General features: G+C 37.6%; 1 protein-coding gene across 1 annotated transcript in view; it reads left to right on the forward strand.

Annotated features, from left to right (window-relative positions):
- The first annotated feature begins 2,929 nt into the window (after positions 1-2,929).
- Positions 2,930-20,422, forward strand: part of LOC140312954 (VPS10 domain-containing receptor SorCS1-like) — a 50,920-nt gene continuing 33,427 nt past the window's right edge. Inside the window, exons 1-2 of the mRNA XM_072390856.1 lie at positions 2,930-3,714; positions 18,844-18,911. Coding sequence (XP_072246957.1) covers positions 3,028-3,714; positions 18,844-18,911 — 755 coding nt within the window. The 5' untranslated portion in view covers positions 2,930-3,027. The remainder of the gene's footprint in view (positions 3,715-18,843; positions 18,912-20,422) is intronic.

Consider the following 20,422-nt stretch of genomic DNA (forward strand, 5'->3'; position numbering starts at 1 on the left):
AGGCTGAGACAATGTACTGTGAATCACTAATGACCTAACTGCCTAACTGTGTTTTTTTTTTTCATGTTTTGAGGATCAGAGTAATCAGGACAGTTATGAAAGTGAACCAGACATCAGAGTGGAAGACTAATTTCAGAGATGGCCTTTGCAGTGCTCTTTTCTTATTCTGCTGAATTCTATTTTAATTAAAAATACAGAACAATCTAACAACATAGATAGCTGATGCCTTGTTCCTTTGTGTGCTTTTCACACTGCGTGCTCACAAGTTCCCATCATATGAGTAGAAGCTCAGGGAGCGTAACAGGGAGTTTGTATTCAGTCAGTGTGACAGGCGGCAAAGCAGCAGATATGTCTGTCGAAAGACAATGATTCCACTCAGCTGCCATGTTGTGCACACAAATGTGCCGTACACGACATCAGTCCTGAAATCTGTCAGCTCTCACAGTAAACTGCAAAGTCTGTGAACATATCACATTCATCCTCCACAACTTTTGATTTGTAAACCACATTCTACATTATATTGCACCCTTACACACCAAGTTGGCTTGTGCTCTCTTCTTCCTATAGGTTTTAATGCAAAATATTATTTCTGAAGCCACATATTTTGAAACACAAATTTCCCCCACTCTGACTTCAAAGAGGAATCTAAATGATCAATACTAGCACAACTTACATCACAAGTTTACATGCTTAGTCAACAACAAGTCAGTCAACATAGGATTTAATTGGTTCCCTGTTAGCATTTTTCAGTTGAGAAGCTGCACATTTGAAAAGAGACGTGATTAGAAAATAAACCTTTTTAACAATCATTTGAAAATGATTTTCAATGTTAACATTTTAACTGGGATTTACAATGAAGAAAATTATGTATGGACTACCTTCTTAGTGAGCCTGTGTTCAATTAGTTAAATGAAAAACCCTGCTTATAAGACCCTTTCTTTACTAATTGAGTTACACAACCTATTTGCTGCTCTTTGGAACACCACAGGCTTGAATTGCTGATATTGACAAAGGGATGATCTGTATTTAGAGTTCTCAAAGCAATAAATCCTTAAGTATTCACACATGCATGCAACTCTTACGGGTATATACATATACATATGTATATGTATATATGGACCACATTTTGCTTACCATTGCACAGTGGTACTTTATAACTTTATCAGGTCCCATTCTTAATCAAGACCTGAGCTTATCATGTATATAAATATATATATTTTTTGTGAAATACAGCTGATACAACTGCATTTTAAAGAGGGTGAAAAGATATCCTAGAAGTGTGGAGAACTAAATTTAGATTTTAGCGAAAAAACAACTTTGAAATACTGATTAGTGCTGAAAATGTCACCTTTCTCCCTGCATGTCAATATTCACTAATCACTTATTTGAACAATTAATAGGTGTTTTGACAAAGTAATCAGGATATTTTGAAAAAAGTTTTGACAGCAATTATCAACACACGCATCTTTTATTTTATTCATGGAAGAAATTATAATCATAATAATAACAATGATAAAGATCACAACTAGCCAAGCAACTTAACACATCCAACCATGAATATCTATCCACCTATCGACCCATTATTGTCACTGTGGGTCAGCCCATAAGAATGTCCCAGTTAGTTAAAAATGTGAATAGGTGTCTCACACTTACAGAGTCATTACAGTCCTTAAGAGGTGATCTGCATTGTGATATTGAGGATGTGCTATAGGTTTGCATTACAGTCAAGACTTGAGCTTTTTAGCCAATGTTCTCAATGATTGAAATTCTAAGTCAGCCATCAATCTGCATTATAGACTGGTTTCCCCTTGTCTAGTGGGGGCTAACTGAAACAGATTGAGACAGCTCCTGCTCACTGCATCACTAATGGCTGGCAATGAAAGACATCTCTGTGCGGTTGACCCGTATGTGGAACAGGATCACGTCGCAGCTCAGAGTGATGGGGAGAACACAGCTCAATACAGGGAGTCTCTTCGGCATCAGTCACCAGTCAACAACATTCTCATCTTATTGACAAAATGTTGCCCAGAAATAGAATCTAATCACAGGGTTTGGACAGGCTCTAGTTCTCCTAATGGTTTACCATTAGCTGACTGGAACAAAGCCCAAAGTATAGGGAAATATAACAATATATTCTGAGGGTCTGCACTGCATGGCAATAATGGGCTCTCAATTACTGCCATGGCACTTGAATACTTGCAGAGATCAGAGGCGGTTTGCAGCGAAAGTGATTATTTCCTCACCTCTGCTTTGAATCCTCCTCATTATTTTATGTCACACTAGTCTTCATTAACCTGTTAAGGCCCTGAAAAACAGAAGCTAAAATCTGCGAAATACACGTTCTCCCTGTCCAGCTGTTTTAAAGGAATGATGCAGGGTACCAGCCTACAATGAAAAACAATTTCTAAGCCATTTTGCAGGCAGGCCACAACAGAGCCATTACCTATGGCATAATTGACAGTGAACACAAGCAATCTTGTTAATTGATTACCCAGAGTTGTGGTAATGGAAAATGCAAAGCTTCATTGTATCAGCAGCACCTGTCCCCAACATTTCTGCACAGAGACAAGCAAACGGAGACAACCTAATTTTTCTGGACTTTTCCCCTCAGACCCCATTATGTTGGGACCTCTCAAGCAGTTTTAACACTGACTAAAATACTTCATAGAGTGACATAATCTCTGGCACATTGCTGATCAAAAACAGAGTTTAGACCCAGGGGAGAGTACGTGCTTTTATAGGAAAAATAACTTCCGTAAGGTTACGACCATCTGTCTTTTTTTCCCCCCAAATTGAGATGAGGATGCGGGTGTAAGGCCCCCACTCCCCTCTCGTGCAGGATTCAGCCTCCAGCTCCTCCTCTGATGCATCGTTTGCATCAGTACTTGGGAACACTTGTCCGCGCGCTGCTGCACCTCCCTACAGTGCATTCACGGACTCCTCTTTACCAGGTGATGACAGAAAAAAAAAGTCTCCTGACTAAAAATAATGTGATTTTAACACGTCAAAGGTCGAAATCAGTGTAGAATGGAGACGCGTCTCAGTCATTGCCTTTTTATCATTTTCTCCGACTGGATTTGGCTTTTCATTATAACTTCCATCCTGGGCGGAACAAAAGCAGAGGTAAGGTGCATCCCCTCGTGCCAGCAGCCGGTAATCGAAGCATTATCCCGGGAAACGTCGGCGCTGGATTTGACAAAATTTGGCGCGGCACCTGCAGAGGATTTTCTTGTATTTCTTGATGGGTTCTCCAGTGCCGACGGGGACGAAAAGCACAATGCTGCGGAATTAACCGAGAGCGAAGAAAGTTCGTTCAAAGTGCATGCACGGTCAGAGGAGACTAACGCAAGTGGTCCGCAGAGGGACGCCTTAAATGGCTATAAAAAACTTTCACACCCCTCTCCAAGTGCTCCACGCGCTTTTGCACCTTTCCCCAGTAACGTAACCGAGAATAGCACTGGAGATGGGAGAAATGACAGTTTATTTGTTGAAAACGATGATATGACGGCCACCGGAGACAAAAATGTGGCCAGTTGGAGACGATCTCGAAGTGCGAGGAGCGCAGAGACTTGGTCCGGATTCAAAACTGAGGGCGTGGACGATGCTTCGGTTTGGGACCAGGTGGAGTTTCATCTCACAAGTTCGACATTTGCACTCACCGGGGACACGGCTCACAACCAGGCGATGGTGCACTGGTCTGGACAAAACAGTAGCGTAAGTAACCTACTCTGAGTGCTCCAGATTTACGCACGGACATCTTTTGACGCAGTGTGGTCAGTGTTCATTCACACATCTTGTGTGGCATATGAGTCATTTGAAGGTTTTGTTCTGACCGTCAGGAGTGTGACACAGATGCAAACAGAGACTGCTAACTGCTTGCAGAGTTTAAGGGTGTCAGTCTTGTGTGTCCACGCCACCCCCTTTATATCTCAGGCACACACAATCTATCCATGTCATCATAAATTAATTTGCTGTTTGGTAGGCAATTTAGAATCTGAAGGAAGAAATAAAATTGTATTCTAAATATAATGATTTTTGGTCAGAGTTGAAAGGGAACAACACCCTCTCCCTCTTTGGTTAATGTGTCAGTCAGGTACACAAAAGCTCATCCTGCTGGGTTTATACTCCTTTGGGCAATTCCCGATTTGACCAGCTGCCTATAGGCTTCTATTTTGAGTGTAAACCAAAGCAATAAACCCACTTGCCTCTTTTTGGAATATAGCCTTCATCTGTCTTGTGCAAAAGCAAAGGTTTTGTCAGGAAGTTTGAATATCAATAATAATCTTGCCTGATAATGATAATGAACTTCATGTTGTGCTCTTTGAATGCAGACATTAAATGCTTTTCAACATAGACAAACGTGCATAAAAACAAGAATAAAAATATCCCAACAACATGAATACAGCCTAACATTGCAAGTTAAATAATGAATATGTTACCTAAAATACTCAAGTTTTTCTGTGTTGCATGTAGTCTTGAACGTCAAACATCCCTCAGTTGAGGTTGTGAGTCAACTCTGAATGCACTTAAAACACTAGGGAGTCTTGCATTTGTAACATGGTCTCTCACAATTTTCATCTCAATATTTAAGCAAATAAATATCAGTTTCTATTTTAAAAGATTTGTGGAACCATGTCACATTCAACTAAAACAACAATAACTCTTGGTCAACAGGAACAATTTGAAATATTTGTCATCCCTGGACAGAATTTACAGTGAGCCCAGCAAACATGCAGTTGTCATGCATTTTGTTCTTGAAATGGCTTCACTGCTGTATTAAAATAATAGTCATTTAGAGGTGCAATTTCATTTCAATTTAAGAAATTAAATCTACTAGCTCTGTTATATAAAACTGAGCAGAAGATTTTTGGATATCTAATCTTTTTTTCTGCCTTGGTGCTTATTATTGGCATCAGGACAAATATAACTCATCAATCACATGATGAAGTGCATGCAGCATATGAGTGGGTGCACAGATTTGTTCATCAATCAGCCATAACAGTATGACCACATGAGTAAGATTAAATTAATCCTCCTCATGGCCATGAAGTACATGGATAAAGAAGTTTCCTAAAGTGTTTGATACAGGGACATTATCAAAAGATTCTTTGGGCCCTGTGTGTTCTAAAGTGGGGTCTTTGTGCATTGGCATGGTTTTATACAAATGCCATTTGACTGGTATCTGATGAATTTGGAGTTGAGTGAACGCCGACTCTTTGACGTGTTCTTTGAGCCCTTCCTGATCAGTTTGTGCAGGACCGACTGTTTTCCTGCTGGGGAAGGGGGAGGGGCTGTTGCAATGTGGAGGGTGTGTCTGGTCTGCAAAAATGTTTAGGTTGGTGGCAAGTATCAATGTAACATCAAAATGAATGCCAGGATGCAGGTTTTCCCAGAAGAATATTGCATTTTAACAAGATGCACACTTTTACTCCCTTTTATCTGTCATTGTTTTTAATATTGTGGCTGATAGGTATACAGTTTTGTGCTGTGAAAATTCACATTAGAAGACACTATCTGAGGGTTGAAAGCATAATTCTGCTTCATCGTAAGAGGCGTTACATTGCTGAGTTATAGACGTGAAAAAAAAGAACAGATCAACAAACAACGCAAGTCAAGTTTATTGCATAAGTATTGCCTTTGAGTAATAGTTGGACTATTGGCTTATTTTCCGACATGTTGAGTTTTATCTTAAATTTGATGATAAGTAATTTTATGATAGTCTAAGACTGGAAGCAAGGGGAAAAAATGGCTTTCTTTATCCAATAGGTCACATCTACCTGCTTAACTGTAACATTGTATTCCTAATATGTTATGTCTTGTGTACTTTTAATTTGTAACAATCAACATGCATGAGATAGTTGCAGTCCTCAACCTAGCATTAAATATTTAAGCCAGATTCAAATCATTGTCATCAGGATGTGGCAAAATCATTGTTACAGTTATTGTTACTTATCTCTCCTCTCAAACCTGTGATGTAATTTGTTTGTGGCACAAAGCCACACCCTCTCTCCTTGTGCAGGGCAGGCGATCACCAATAAAGCAGATTTTCCAGCTAGTGTTCTTAGTTCTAAAATAAGTCATTTATTTCAAAATCATCCAAGTTCCCAATTAAGCATATTGGTTTTATTTGTTATTCCAGTCATTTAATCATCTTCCTTGGCTAGATGACATTTAGAGGCAGTCACACATCAGTAAGCAACCTTATCTTGCTGTGTTAATGATAGGAGAGAGGGAAGTTTGAGATGCTGCTAGATGCTTTGACCTACACATAAAAAGAGAAGAGATCTTAGGGGCTTATATAATAATATATCTCATGTACATGAACATTTAACATTTCCTCTGGGCATAGTTACCATACATACAACCACATTTTAAGGTGATCATCAACTGAAAAAAAAGAAAATATCATACTATCATTATCCACAGTTTCTGATACATGTTGCCTGTGCTTCTTATTGAGTTGTCTTGATTTTTATTAGATTTTCTTTTGTCTAGCTTCATATTACCTTCAGCCAGTCAATTGCTGCTGAAGCCTTGTTGATGTGTTCTATCCTTGTTGTGTTTATTATTTGTCAAGGCTCTGCAATTCACTTGAAAACTGTGTAAGATGTAAGGTGATGTGCTGTACTGTACACGTTTTCTATAACGTTTCATTGCCAATAATTCAGTCAATGGAATAAAACAAATTCAGCTGAAGCAATCAATTGACATACTTCAAGGATTAAATTAAGATAACATAAACTGTCATTTTTATGATTGAGATATTTGCTTGAAGAGAATTCAAATGCATTTTTTATGTAGCATTCATGCTAACTTAGATTTGAGACGTTTTCCTGCAGGCAGTGTGGTAAATACATATTTTCATTAAACTCTAGCTCATGAAAGATTCCCTGGTCATTTATGGATGGCCAAGGCTGACACATGTTCAATAGTTATTGGAAATTAAGGGATTAATAACAAAAGACCTTTAGTGTGAAGCAGAGCATATTTTATTTTGTTCAGATGTGTACGATTTGTCGCTTATTTTTTTATATTTGAAGTCAATGATCTGGTTAGTTCTGGAAATCACTGTTAGTCATTTTAGGGTTGTCACTTCAAGGGTAATATTAAGCAGGTTGCATGAAGTATAATTCTTACAATAGGTGTGTTTACTCTGAGCTTTATTAGAGAGATTGATAGGCCTAGATATGTATGGTTTTTATGCAGGTGCTCTAGTTTCCTCTGACAGACTTCCAAGGTGATTCAGAAAGTTTAAGTTGCCTGCAGGTGGGAATGTGTCATTCTGTTTGCCCTGTGAGACTGTCAAACTGCCCTCAGTCTTTCCCAGTGTGTGCTGGGACAGGCCTTAGCCCCCAAAGTCTTTGTACAAATCTGTCCTATTTTATCTTCACTCTGCTTTAAAATAACTGTATTATTATAAAACCATTGCATTATTTATCTCACTAAGAAAAATATGTTTCAGTCATAGCTGTCTTCAAAAGTATGCTGTCAGGGGTTGATTGCACCAAAAATATTTTTTGGTGCAATCAACAACAGCTTGTATTCAGCAGTGCTGGGAAGTAATGGTATATGTTTCCATATTTTCAAAATGATACCAATATATCAAATAATTTCAGTAGTTTAATATATCCTGTCTACATCTTATTTTCCTGGCCTTGAGATTGAGCTTGCGCTTCAGTTGCTGGGGTATTTAGTAAGAAATATCTTTTCTCCATGGCTCTCTTGTTTGTTGGAAAATCTCCCACTGTGACATTCTTTTTGCCTTTAGCTGAATGGCATGCTCAATGGTACTCAACGTCTGTAATAATTCTTGTATTTCTCATCAGCTTCACGCTCGTGGAAATATAATCTTTACTCTGATTTGAGTAACTCAGCCATCCTAACTTTTGAAAATCAATATTTTGTTGTGCATAGCTCCAGATTACAACTATATAGGCACATTTGGCAGTCATTCTTATAGATAGTGTGACTAGATTTGCAAACTGTCTCTCTAAGTGTAGCAGGTAATATGTCCCTCATTAGTTTGTAATGTGTTTTAAATCTATAGCATATATTTACTGTGACAGCATGTTGTAAAAAGGCAAAAACGTGAGTAGATCACATGTGAGTGACAGAGAATACTTTGCTAATATGAGGCTGTCGTCATCACCGCAGCACAGGGTTCAGAGCTCCTATCTCTTTTGATTGCTTTAGAGCTGTCAGTTATTTTTTCAAAAGATCACAAACACCCCTCAAACCCCACCTGTTTCTGATTAGAATAGGATGAATATGCTGTTTGGAAAAAGACAGCGTTCCCTCCTTTCACTATGAAATGCTCAGTTTATTAGTTAAGCTATTGCAAATGAAGTAACACCATTTAAGCATTAGGCTCTCAGAAGACAATTGGCATGACATGGGTGATATATTCGTAGGTGCACCGAACTGCAATGTGCCAGCTTGCAGCATTGCAAATAAGGAATTTAGGCTACTGAAATTTGGGGCTAATTTAGGCAGAAAACACACTGAAATGATGACTATAATTCAAAACATCCTACCACAGTGTGATGGAAGATCTGCTTTCACTGACTTCATTGGTCACACTAAGGCTGAGTTGTTCACACACACTTAGTTTATGTAAGTCTGACTAACAGAAAGGACACAACATGTGTTTTGTCAGGGACACATGAACCAACCTATCAACTTTAGATAACATGTAATGCAATACAATTTAAAAGCAAATTCATAATTTACAGACAAAAAACAAACTTCAGTTTTATTGTTGATATTTTTTCTTTTTCATTTGAATTTGCTTGGCTGTCTTTAAATTGTGTCCTCAGAAAGCCAGTCAAGATGGGGAAAAAAACATAAAAGTGTTGAAGTCAATTCAAATGGTGCTTCAAAAAATTCAGGTAAGAGCACCGGTGCTGCTGGAGAATTTCACCGTTCTGCTTTTTTTTGATTTTTGCTGAATTAACTTATCTTTTTATGGAAATCTGAGGTAGGTCAGGTCAGTTATTGCATTCAAAATTTCCCTTGCCTTTGGTGAGGGTTTGTTTTTTTTATCAGCAGAGGACAGTTGGTGCATTTTGATCAAAAGAGACGTTGGTTACAAAGTCAAATCTTGGTTTCCAGCCACAACTAAATGTCGGTCAAAACCGGATAAGAGTCGAGATGACATTGTTGGTATCAGTTGGCATAATAAACTAATAATAAAAAAACAGCACATCCGACTGAGGTTTTGAAATGAAGATGTGAGCGAAATGTATTGGTTTTCTATGGAGCAATTGATTTATTGATTCCTGAACAGAACTGGTGTATGAACAAGAACGGGACCAGTTTTCTGTAGATCCAAATACAGTGAATTGGTTTACTGACTGAAATGAGGATAAATTGTTTTATTCTCAGGCAGCAAACAGTTTCACTTGATGATCTCAACCAATATTCTTGAGAAACCATTGTCTGCATTGGTTTACTCTCTGTGAACTTTTACAGTCTTGAGGTTGTTCTTAATGTCTTGTATAGCTCAAACTCTAAGTTTGATGATAATATCCTGCCTCAAGATGTTCATGACACTTTTTCAGTGTTCCCAGATAGAAAAATGAGTTGGGATCAAAAGGGTTTGATTTGAAGTGTCTCTCAAGTGGTTATTGTTGCTTGGTTTCAAAAAGCATAATGACTGACAACCACAATAAGTCTCTTATTATTCACAGTGTTGATATTGCAGGTCTTTCTGAAATTTGATTGGTCATTAAAAAAAAAAAAAATAGAAGAAAGCAATGAGCTTGCCTGTATTTAAAATCCGGAATGTTCTTCAACTAAAAACATTGTTTAGGCTGTGGTTTATTAAATGGTGAGGGTGAGGACATAGAGCGCTGTTGATGCTGCACATCGCAGATTTATATGTGAAAAAGATGCTGTCAGAGCAAAACAGCTACCTGTGGAAACAGACCCCTCATTAATCACCATTGTATTAACAGAAGTGAGAAGCTGATGTGCATGCTTGAAAAGGAAAAAACAACAGCTAGTGCTACTTAGACTGATTAAATTTTGTTAAAACCATAATTACCCACACACATTTATGTCCGTCAGCGGTGAGTTAAACGGTAAAGGATGAATTAAAGATTGGGTGGAGCTATAGCTATTTCAGAATAGAAGAAAAAAAATCATCATGAGGTTTCAGTCATTTGCCTCAACTCTGTCAATGCGTATGCCGGCATTGGAAATACCATTCAAATTATATTTGTATATAATGTTGGTAAGTGATGAAAAACTTCAGTGAGTCAGGGCAGTTTAAGTTGAATTTAAACTTAAGTATTTGGAGACCCTCTGCTTTAATGGATGGTGATATTTTCAAATGGTCACAACATTAATAAAGTGGGGAAAAGTGATATGAATTGGATAGGGAATTAGATATTAAGCAGTGGCCACGACTTTGTTGTGAGATCAAACAGCCTGATAAAACTGTGAGGTGGCTCCCCATTTTTTTGTTGCAATGAATAATGATCATACTTTGATATGGCTTTAATTATATATTCCTGGTTGGGTTGATTTTCAAACAATATGTGGGCTTTAAGGGTTCATCAAAGAGAAGCTGAAGAAACCAGGCAGACCACAATGCTACAGGTGAATGCAAATTACATACCTGAAGAACAGAATTGGTGCAAAAACAGAAAGGCAAAAAAGGAAATAAAGAAGTTATTCTTTAGACTTTTATTATACAGTCACCTTTAGCTTTGTAGTCTGCCAGGTCCTTTCAGCCTCTACCTGATGGAAGTGATTTTGTGAGTGTCAGTTTATTGTTTCTCTTTTTTTTTAATCTGTACATTTTAGCAGCCTATTTTAATGCAAAACAGCAACTACAGGATATTGTCATAATTCATGACAAAATTAAAACAAAATAGAATTTAATTAAATTTATCAAAACAAATCTCAATTGTCATTATGCTCAATAAAATGTTATAGATCATCCCAAGCATCATAGTTACTGACTTTCTTGCACTAATACTGTTTCTGCCAGAGATACCAGAGTCAAGGACCTGAGACGAGAATATTGTATTTTATGTACAAAGCTGGACTCATTCAAAGATACATGTTAACTTAGTATGAATGATGGAAAATATGAAATACAAAATGTAATTACATTTGTAGGAAAAATGTGTTGCACATATGTAAAGGATGGGAGTGGTTGGCAAGAAAGTCAGTATTTCTGAAATATTAAACTATTCCTTTTCAAGGAAAAGAGGTCTTGTTTTGAAGAGCTTTTAAACCTATAAGTTTTTCATACTTGACCTGCTCTCTTTTGCTCAGTGATTCAGAGAGATGGAGCGGCTGCACTTCAGAAAGTAACTGTAAAAGAAAGGCTCTATCTTCCTCATAAAAAAAAGGAAATTAATCAAAGAAATACACTGCGTGCACAATTACTTGGCAAGTGAGTATGTTGACCATATAATCATTTCTCCAGGCTGTATAAACTTGAATGCTTAATGGATTTAACCATAGCAGGTGATGTGTATCTGTGTAATGAGGGAGGGTGTGGTCTAAGGAGGTCAACACCCTATATCAAGGTGTGGATAATTATTAGGCAGCTTCTTTTCCTCTGGCAAAATGGGCCACAACAGAGATTTAACGGACTCTGAAAAGTCAAAAATGACAAGAAGTCTCTCAGAGGGATGCAGCACTCTTGAAATTGCTAAGATATTAGGGCGTGATCACAGAACCATCAAACGTTTTGTTGCAAATAGTCAAGAGGGTCGCAAGAAACGTATTTAGAAAAAAAGCAAACGCAAAATAACTCCCAAGGATTTGGAAAGAACCCATTAGCCTCCTGTTCTGTCATATTCCATAACTACAATCTAACTGGAGTATCTAAGAAGTACAAGATGTACAGTGCTCAGAGACATGGCCATGCTAAGGAAAGCAGAAACCCAACACCACTAAACAAGACACATAAGCTGAAACGTCAAGAGTGGGCCAAGAAATATCTGAAGATAGATTTTTCAAAGGTTTTATGGACTGATGAAATGAGAGCGACTCTTGACGGACCAGAGGGATGGGCCCGTGGCTGGATCTGTAACGGACTCAGAGCTCCACTTCGAGTCAGATGCCAGCAATGTGGAGGTGGGGTACTGGTATGAGCTGGTATTATTAAACATGAGCTGGTTGGACAAGATGGACTCAAAATCAACTCCCAAACCTACTGCTAGTTTTTCGAAGACACTTTCTTCAAGCAGTGGTACAGGAAGAAGAACAATGCTCCAAGTACTCCACTGTGTGGCGAGCCAGTAAAGGCCTTAAAGATGAAAAAATATGACATGGCCCCCTTCCTCATCTGACCTGAACCCAATAGAGAACTTGTGGGCAGTTCTTAAATGGGAGAGAAGGAAAAGAGTACACCTCTCTGAACAGTGTCTGGGAGGCTGTGCTTGCTGCTGCACAAAAAAATGACTGTCAACAGAACAAGAAATAGACAGACTGCATGAATGGATGGTTTCTCACTGTTATTGAAAAGAATGGTGGCTATATTGGTCACTGATTTATTTAAAATCAGTTTATTTTTTAAAAATATTTTTTTAATTTATTTTTTCAAATGTCAGAAATATTTGTTTAAACAGTTTGTTTATAATTCTCACTTAAACAGATGAAAGTGAGATGGGAAAATGTGTGTTTGTCACTTAGTTGCATAATAATTATGTACATATAGATATTCTCCTAAGAAAGCCAAAACCTCACTTTCTTGAATATTTATTAACATGTTGGATTGACAGAGAGCATTATAGTTGTTCAATAATACAAATAATTCTCAAAAATATGACTTGCCTTATAATTGTGCACACACTATATAGCTATATTTATCATTTGTTTCACAGCAGCACAAATCAAATAACACAGTTTCACACCTCCAACTATTTCCCCAATGCCTTGCAGGAAGGTGCTGCATTGCCTGATTTTATGTGGAAATTTAGTTGCAGTGCATGAATGTAAATTTGAGATGGAGATTCATCCTAAGGTACTTGGTGTTTGTTTGGCAACGTTCACACAATGTGACGGAAGTCACAACCCATGAATAATTAAATTTGTAAGCCTTGACAGTGTGGATTATTGTAATACTCTGTAACCTTGTATTTTGTATAATTTAGAGGAACAATGCACATTTAACTCCCAACCTTGATCCCTTGCAGGTGAGAGCCCAGTGGAAAAGTAAACAGTTGTGAGTGGGCAGGAAAGTAGAAGAGTGCAAGGACTGTTGAAAACATTGTCCAGGACCGTGGATTGCCGTTTTTCACCATCCCTTGCTTCTTCCTTTTATAGCCAAATAAAAGTCAACATGCTGACAAATTGAAATTTGAGGCTGCAACGTTTTGTCCTGTGGGCCAGCATAGCTATTTAAGTTGAGAGATAAGAGATCAGGTTGGAATATTCCGGTTCAACCAAGTAAAACTGAATGTAGCGCACTGTTCACATGCACAGCGCTGGAAGCAGACAAGGACTTAAAGGGATCAATATTTTGTACAATTATACAACTAACATTTCTGTTAGTGTCATTTCTATACATTCACTGGTGAAAGTTTGCCCTAAAAGATTTTAAAAACAGAGAAATAGTCAGTAGAGGGCTTTGTAGGCAGAGAAATACACAGCTGCAAAACTCTGGTGGGGTAGAGAATGTGATTTGGCGTGATTACTTGATTTTTTTTTATATCAGACTTTCTTTTTTGTTCTTTTTTTTAAACATTGTTCTAAGTTTATCTTTAACAAGGCCTCAAAGACAAGCAAAAATGTGAAGTTGAACAGGTCAGATGTTGTTATAGCTTTAGGCTGGAAAAGAGGACTTATTGTGATAAATAGTAAAATCCAGTTAAGATAACCCTGCACTGCCATGACCAATACAAACTTTACCTTACTGGCCCTTTCTGGACACATGTAGTTTAATCCATAAAGCTTGTTGACATGCTCAGACAACCAGTTGCTGATGCTTTCAGAACGGACCTCCCCTGACTTTCTTCTGTCCTGAGAGGCTGTGATGGACAGCATTGGTTCAGAAAGTGAACATCACACACGTAAAGCAACTCAAGAAAAACATAATAATGAGTAAAAGCATGACTCAACCTAACACAACCAAAAAAGTTTATTTTTTGACAAGTTTGTGCCTTGGTTGCCTTTGCTGCATGGACAAAAAGAAGGACTGCTTGTTAATGCTCAGTACTGCATAGAAACTACTGCTAGGCCGAGTTCATTTCTGTCAAGCCACCAAGCCTTCCTGCGGTGAGGTTCTTCGACGCCTTGAGATCCTGCTGACTGTGTTTTTTACCGGCAAGCTGTGCTTCCCTCACAGGTTTTCTTTCTTCTTTAGTGACTGCAGAGCAGAAATTCCAAATCCAAGTCAGGTAAAAATATTCTTGAACAGGATAATGTTAATTTGCAGGAAACAATGCATAATACTATCTCACCTCTTCTTTTTTTCTTGTCAGAGACACATCTTCGTGTTTGCTAGTCTTTGTGGTGGCTTAAATTAGCCTTATGCCAAGTGCTCTGCCTGTTTCCTCTGTGACTCACTGTTGTTTCGTGAACAGGTTCAGGATAAAGCAAAATGTTTCTGAATATTTGCAGTAGCAGCTGGTAAGCCACGTATCAGCTTGCTGACATACAGTTGAAATTATATTTTTATATGGGAATTTACCATTCAAATACATAAAATATCTCTGAAATGCTTTTTCAGTTCTCAGTATCTCAGTGCCACTTATATGAATCATAAATTCCCTCCCATTTGGCTGCTGTTGTCAGTATTCTTTTGTTGGCCATTGCTCAGTTTGGGCCTCGTTTTGTTCCTCAGAACACTTTCATTTTACATTCGCCACCTGCAATTCTAGTCTAAATGAGTTACACCATCTGGCTGCTCCAAGAAAAGCCTTACATTCAGAACCATAACTTTGATTCACTTACTTAAGTTCTTCATATCAGATTTATTGTGATGCGCTATTGGCAAACAGAACGTCTCAAACACGGTCGGTGAGACTAATGGGACAAGTGGGTGAGATAAATCCTTCCCCAGCATATTTATCTAATCTGCTGTTTTACTTGATTTATATCAGGGGAAATGTACTGTATTTAACGGTCTAGAGAGCTTTTAGTTTGTCAACAAACTAGTGACTAATTTTTTACCAACTCCCTCAGCACTTCCACATTTCAGACTGAGTGCTAAAGCTTTAAAAGGGATTTTGGAAAAAAAAAGAGAGCTCCCTGCCCAGCGGGCACAAGTTTTTGGTTGTTTTAAAAAACCAACCCACTTACCGTCTAATCTTGCCTGCATTGATCAGACCCCCTCCTCATGCACGCTGAAGCTTCCAAGCCCAGTGGGCTGCAATGGCCAAGCTGCTGAACTCGCATGGGCTTTCAATTATGACGAAGAAGGAATTCATGCGAGTTTCTAAGCCCAAAGTAGATGGCAGTCGTTTCAGATGGTCAATAAATTGAGCTTCTACTTTGACACAGTGCCCTCCTCCCTGCATGAGGAGTCCAATAAAGTCGGACACTTGCTGTTCTGCCTGAAAGCCAGAGTTGTAACATGAAGAATGTGCACCGTTCCCATTTAACATACCTCTTGATGCTCACAGATCAGTGATTTTACTGTCTGCAAAGTTAACAGATTGCCATCAGTCGCATCACAGCTGAAAAATAGTTTTATTTTCTCTAAGGACTCAAAATGTTTTATTTACAAAACTTGAGCACATTTATTCACTTTGATTAACTCCCCCTTGAATGTATATGTGAGTTTTATGAGGACACAGATACTTTATGTTGTGCAAAGTGATATTGTGAAGTTGCTTTATAATTCATGATTGCAGTGACCTGCTATCCATGGGAGAGCAAACAGCTCTGACTTCAAACAACCCAGCTACAGCACGACATCTGGTCTACAAGGAAATGTTGCCTTTGTTAATGAAGTGATGTAAATTGATGTGACAGACAAAAGCTTCTGTACATTATGTGTCTCACTCAGGTGGTATTGAAGTACGACTATGTTCCCCTCTGCAGGCTGATGTTGCTGCTGAATGACTTGCAGGGCAATAAACAATGAGATAGAAATACACTGTTCGTTTGTTATTGAAGGTGTTAAATGATGCTGTTTAATGTGGAGATTTTATCAACTAAAGTTTCATATTTAGTGTGATTCCAGCTCCTGTGGGCATATACGCTTGCTTGCTGAGTGGTGTTTTTTAAGTCTGGTTAAGGCATCTGCTGCCATATTACCACTTGTGTGCTGCTTACCTCTTTTATGTAGATGTTCTGGCCTCTCTTCTCCAAATTAGTTAGCCTTCGTTGGGACATTCAGTGACACACATCCGCATATTATCGATATCTTCATGTCATATAAAGATATGAAATGCAAATCATCATGATTAAAGTTGCTGTTATGATTCATGTGAGATTATGTCATGTGTATGTGCTTTTTTTTCTAGTTCAGGGTCAAAGCCTATCCCAGCATGCACTGGGAAAAAGCCTCAAAGTTTTTGATCTGCAATATTTGCCTTTAAAATTAGCATTCCAGTCAGTAGCTCCTGTAACAAATGCTTTTATGGAGTCATCCATCTGTTTAATTGCTGTTTCTAAATGCGATGACAGTTTTATTGATGAGGCAACTTAATTCCAACAGTTGATAAGGCTGGATCAACGGATTGGTGAGAGTGGGAATGAATTGTAATGTGCACTCTTGTGTTTCTTTCTTCGATGACAGAATTTCTTTTCTGCTGTCTGAATAGCTCTACCCCACACATTATTTCACACCAGTAATCTTCTCACCATAAGCCCTGCACGTCACCATTATGCTCCCATTCATTCGGACATAATGACCAAATTTATCCCAGTCCATTTACCCCAAAGGTTTAAGATTTACTGAGGATTAGAGTTGAAAAATCAATTTGCTTGCTCTTGGATGTCAGTTAATCCAGTCTAAAGATCTGTTGGCACTACAGCAGTCTAATATGCTTGGTTCTTTACGGCGCCTTTGAAATTCAAAAAGAGCAAAATATCTGGCATTATTATTTAAATACAGATTTTAAGATGCCAACATCAGATCGGTTGTCTGATCATTAAAAGAGGATCCCTCACCCAGTTATATCTGAATAGCAACTTGATGGCCTGCATGACATGCTGCGTTTTACACACCTGTCTGACACAGCTACAAAGTGAATATTGTATAACTGTTGATGCGTTGACTGCAACCATGAGGCACCCTTCAGAACAAAGGAAATGTTTTCGGTCTGCAAGGTTTTTGGCACATTACATCTCACTGAAATCCTGGATTCTTCCCAAGGAAATGCATAAAATAAATTGCCTCACAGAAGAATAGGCTAATGTGTAATTTGTACTAGTTTTCAGACGGCTGAAAGTTGTTTTATTTGGAATGACTGTGTCTGTGTGGGTATAACTTTTGGAAGGTATAGAGGCCATTTTATTGGTAGACTATAAATCTCTGCAGCCTGACCTGGATACTCTGTATCAAAGCTGTGATAGATTATTGCCAAAAGAAGTGTTTTATAAAGAATTTCATACATTCAGCACGAGGCAGGGCAGAGTCAGATGTGTCTTACATCAGCTGTAAATTTTAGAAGCCAGTTTCTTGTACTGTTGTATATGACTCATAGTACATACTCACTTTGTATAAAGGGTAAAGATATAAACACGAGCAGTCTTGGAAACCTTGTGTCATTGTCAAAAAAGGGAGAAGAGAGACAGACTGAATCATATCTAAATTAATCCTGACTTTTCTAGAAAAAATAGATTACATTTTGGAGTGTAACTAGAATATGATTCAGGTGACTCAGGGAAACTATGATAACCATCTTCCACTTTCAAATGCTTAATTGTCCAAACTGAGGAAAGCTTTGTTCATATAGTAGTATAGAGTAAAAAGTTAGAAAGCTTTAAATAACAAGGACTTCTCTATGTATGAGTAAAACACGAGAGGATTTTATTATATTTTTAAGTGTTACAAATAGTGTATTCTATCAAGATAATTCTAATTCGAACTTCATGTATGTCTGAAGTAGTTGGTTTTAGAAGTCGGATACCTTTGTGAAAAATAAAACGTCAAGACTGACTTGTTTGATATGATCCTACCTTTGAAAATCTCCCATCGTCGACAAGCTGGGGTTCAATTTGGAAGATGAAAAAAAAAAATCCCTGTTTACATGATGGAATTCTTTCTTGTTACAGAGAACGTCACCCCAAACACTCATATCACTTGATCATTAGGAAACACTGTAGCTCTGAAAAACTGAACAAGATGCCTAGAAAGGCTCACCCCAGAGAGCTGCATGATGTGCAGACTTTATGATTGCACTGTGGAGGCAGGAAAGTGCTTCAGCAGTTCATTTGTATAAAGATAAAGCAGCTGCTTTTTATAAATGACTTATAGTTTTAGTTTTATTCTTAAAACTACAGTCTCTTGATGAGATGTTACTTTACTCAAAGAAGTAACTATGTTTCCCTCTTTTCTTTAATCACAGGTGATAAAGAAATCTTCTAAATGATTGATATTCATGTAAATTGTAAACCACAAGAAACTACAACACTGACACTTATCTATTCTCTTAGCTTATCAGTGATATAATTTTCTGCTTGTCTGTTGGGTCTTAAAAAGCTTCACAATATACTTATATTCGTAGATCGAATATTTATTCGTAGAGAATGTGTGCACAATTTTATCATTCGCGGAGTGACAAGCCGTGACAGCTTTTCATGAAATAAAGCAATGTCTTGCAGATGCCCATGAAAGCTTTCAATTACACCATGTGGAACATCGTTGCTGCTGTTCAATACTCACAAAACACTCCTTTAAAGCTGTAATCTGTTTAATCTGTTTTGTAGGTGATTCTCATGCTGACAAAATACTACGACCTCAACTCTGGCAGAGTAACAGAGAGTTCTTTATGGAGGTAAGATTTCTCTGCTATTGTATATGTCTATATACATTTAAATGGTAGATTTTTTTCCACTTGTTTTATTATTAGAGCATGTACGTTTTTTGTCATCTTCTTCACATATGATAGTTTAAGTACACACAAACAAAAAGTATTTTGTTTGCTCAAATTTTATTATGCATTTGTGTCAATTATCCGCATGACAAATGCCATTTTGGATACTTAAAGCAAACTTTTTGGGAAATGAGGATTTTCACTGACTCTGGACTGAAACATTTATGTGTGGACTGGAAAACAGGAGTATTTGGCTTGCAACGTAAGAGTGTGTGCCATTTTGCTTAAGGTCAGAATATGCACCAGTCTCTCTTTTGTTGCCATAGAAATAGTGGACCTGGCCAAGATAGCACTGGAGCTAACCTTGATAATTGGACTTTTTTTCATGTGTGCACATAAATGTATGTGAGGCATAAGAACGCATTAGATAACACAAGATAACACTCAACGACACAGGACCATGATTTTCACTGAAGAAGAGCGAGGGAATTTTCTTATTTCCAGAGCATCGCTGTTGCATTTGACGAAGCCGCGTCACCCATTCACTGAAGGCATCCAATCTGTACAACTTAGCTTAAACTATGTCTGTGCGTTTTATACAGATGTTTTTGTAAACAAATCGTATTTAGAGTAGAGGAAAAACTTCCTTTACCTGTTTTTGAAAAACAGCCTTGCTTGTGTGGACTTTGTCTACTTTGTAACTTGCAACCTTTTACTTGAAATATTATTTTTTTTTATGGAGTCTTTATTTTTCAATTCTTAATCATTTATAGATCATTTATCGCTTCATAAATTGATGCTATTTGCTTTGTGGAGCCAGTGCTACTGGCACTGAAGTTTAAAGTACAGCAGCAAAACCAAAAACACAACAAAAGTTTAGAAAACAGAAAAAATTAAAAACACAAGACAAGAATATAACAGAAAGCACCGCAGCAAAGTAAATCATATAAGCAGTGAATGTGAATGGATTTGAAATTGAATATTTTTTATTGTCATTATACATGAGTACAACGAAATTTGTATTTGTTTGTATGTGTTCTACAAATATGAATATCTGGCAAAACAAGAATAGAGTTCACAGTTTAGTGAATGGGATTTTAGTACTAGTCATTATCCATCACATACGTTTTGTAATGATATGTAAGCACTCAAAGTAAACTGCAAATAATCATTGAACACATAATGATAAATGCTTTTAAAAAGACAGTTAAATACAGTAAAATATATACACATGAACAATAGGTGTATGGTTATATTTGTAAAAAAAAAAAGAAAGAAAAAGTCCCGTCATTGTTGAGCTTTTAGACAAATCTCCTTTCCAATCCTAATCAAATAAAAAAAGTCAGAGCAGGAGATATAAGATCATGGAGAACTGAAGATGTAATAGGTGCTTTTTTTTAATGAGACGTCACCAAGCAACTAAGACCAATATATTCGCTGGTACACAATGAATTATGTTCAAAATGACATTT

Source organism: Leuresthes tenuis, unplaced genomic scaffold (assembly GCF_036924035.1).
Source record: "Leuresthes tenuis unplaced genomic scaffold, fLeuTen1.0.hap1 SCAF_8, whole genome shotgun sequence".
Classification (NCBI taxonomy): Eukaryota; Metazoa; Chordata; class Actinopteri; order Atheriniformes; family Atherinopsidae; genus Leuresthes; species Leuresthes tenuis.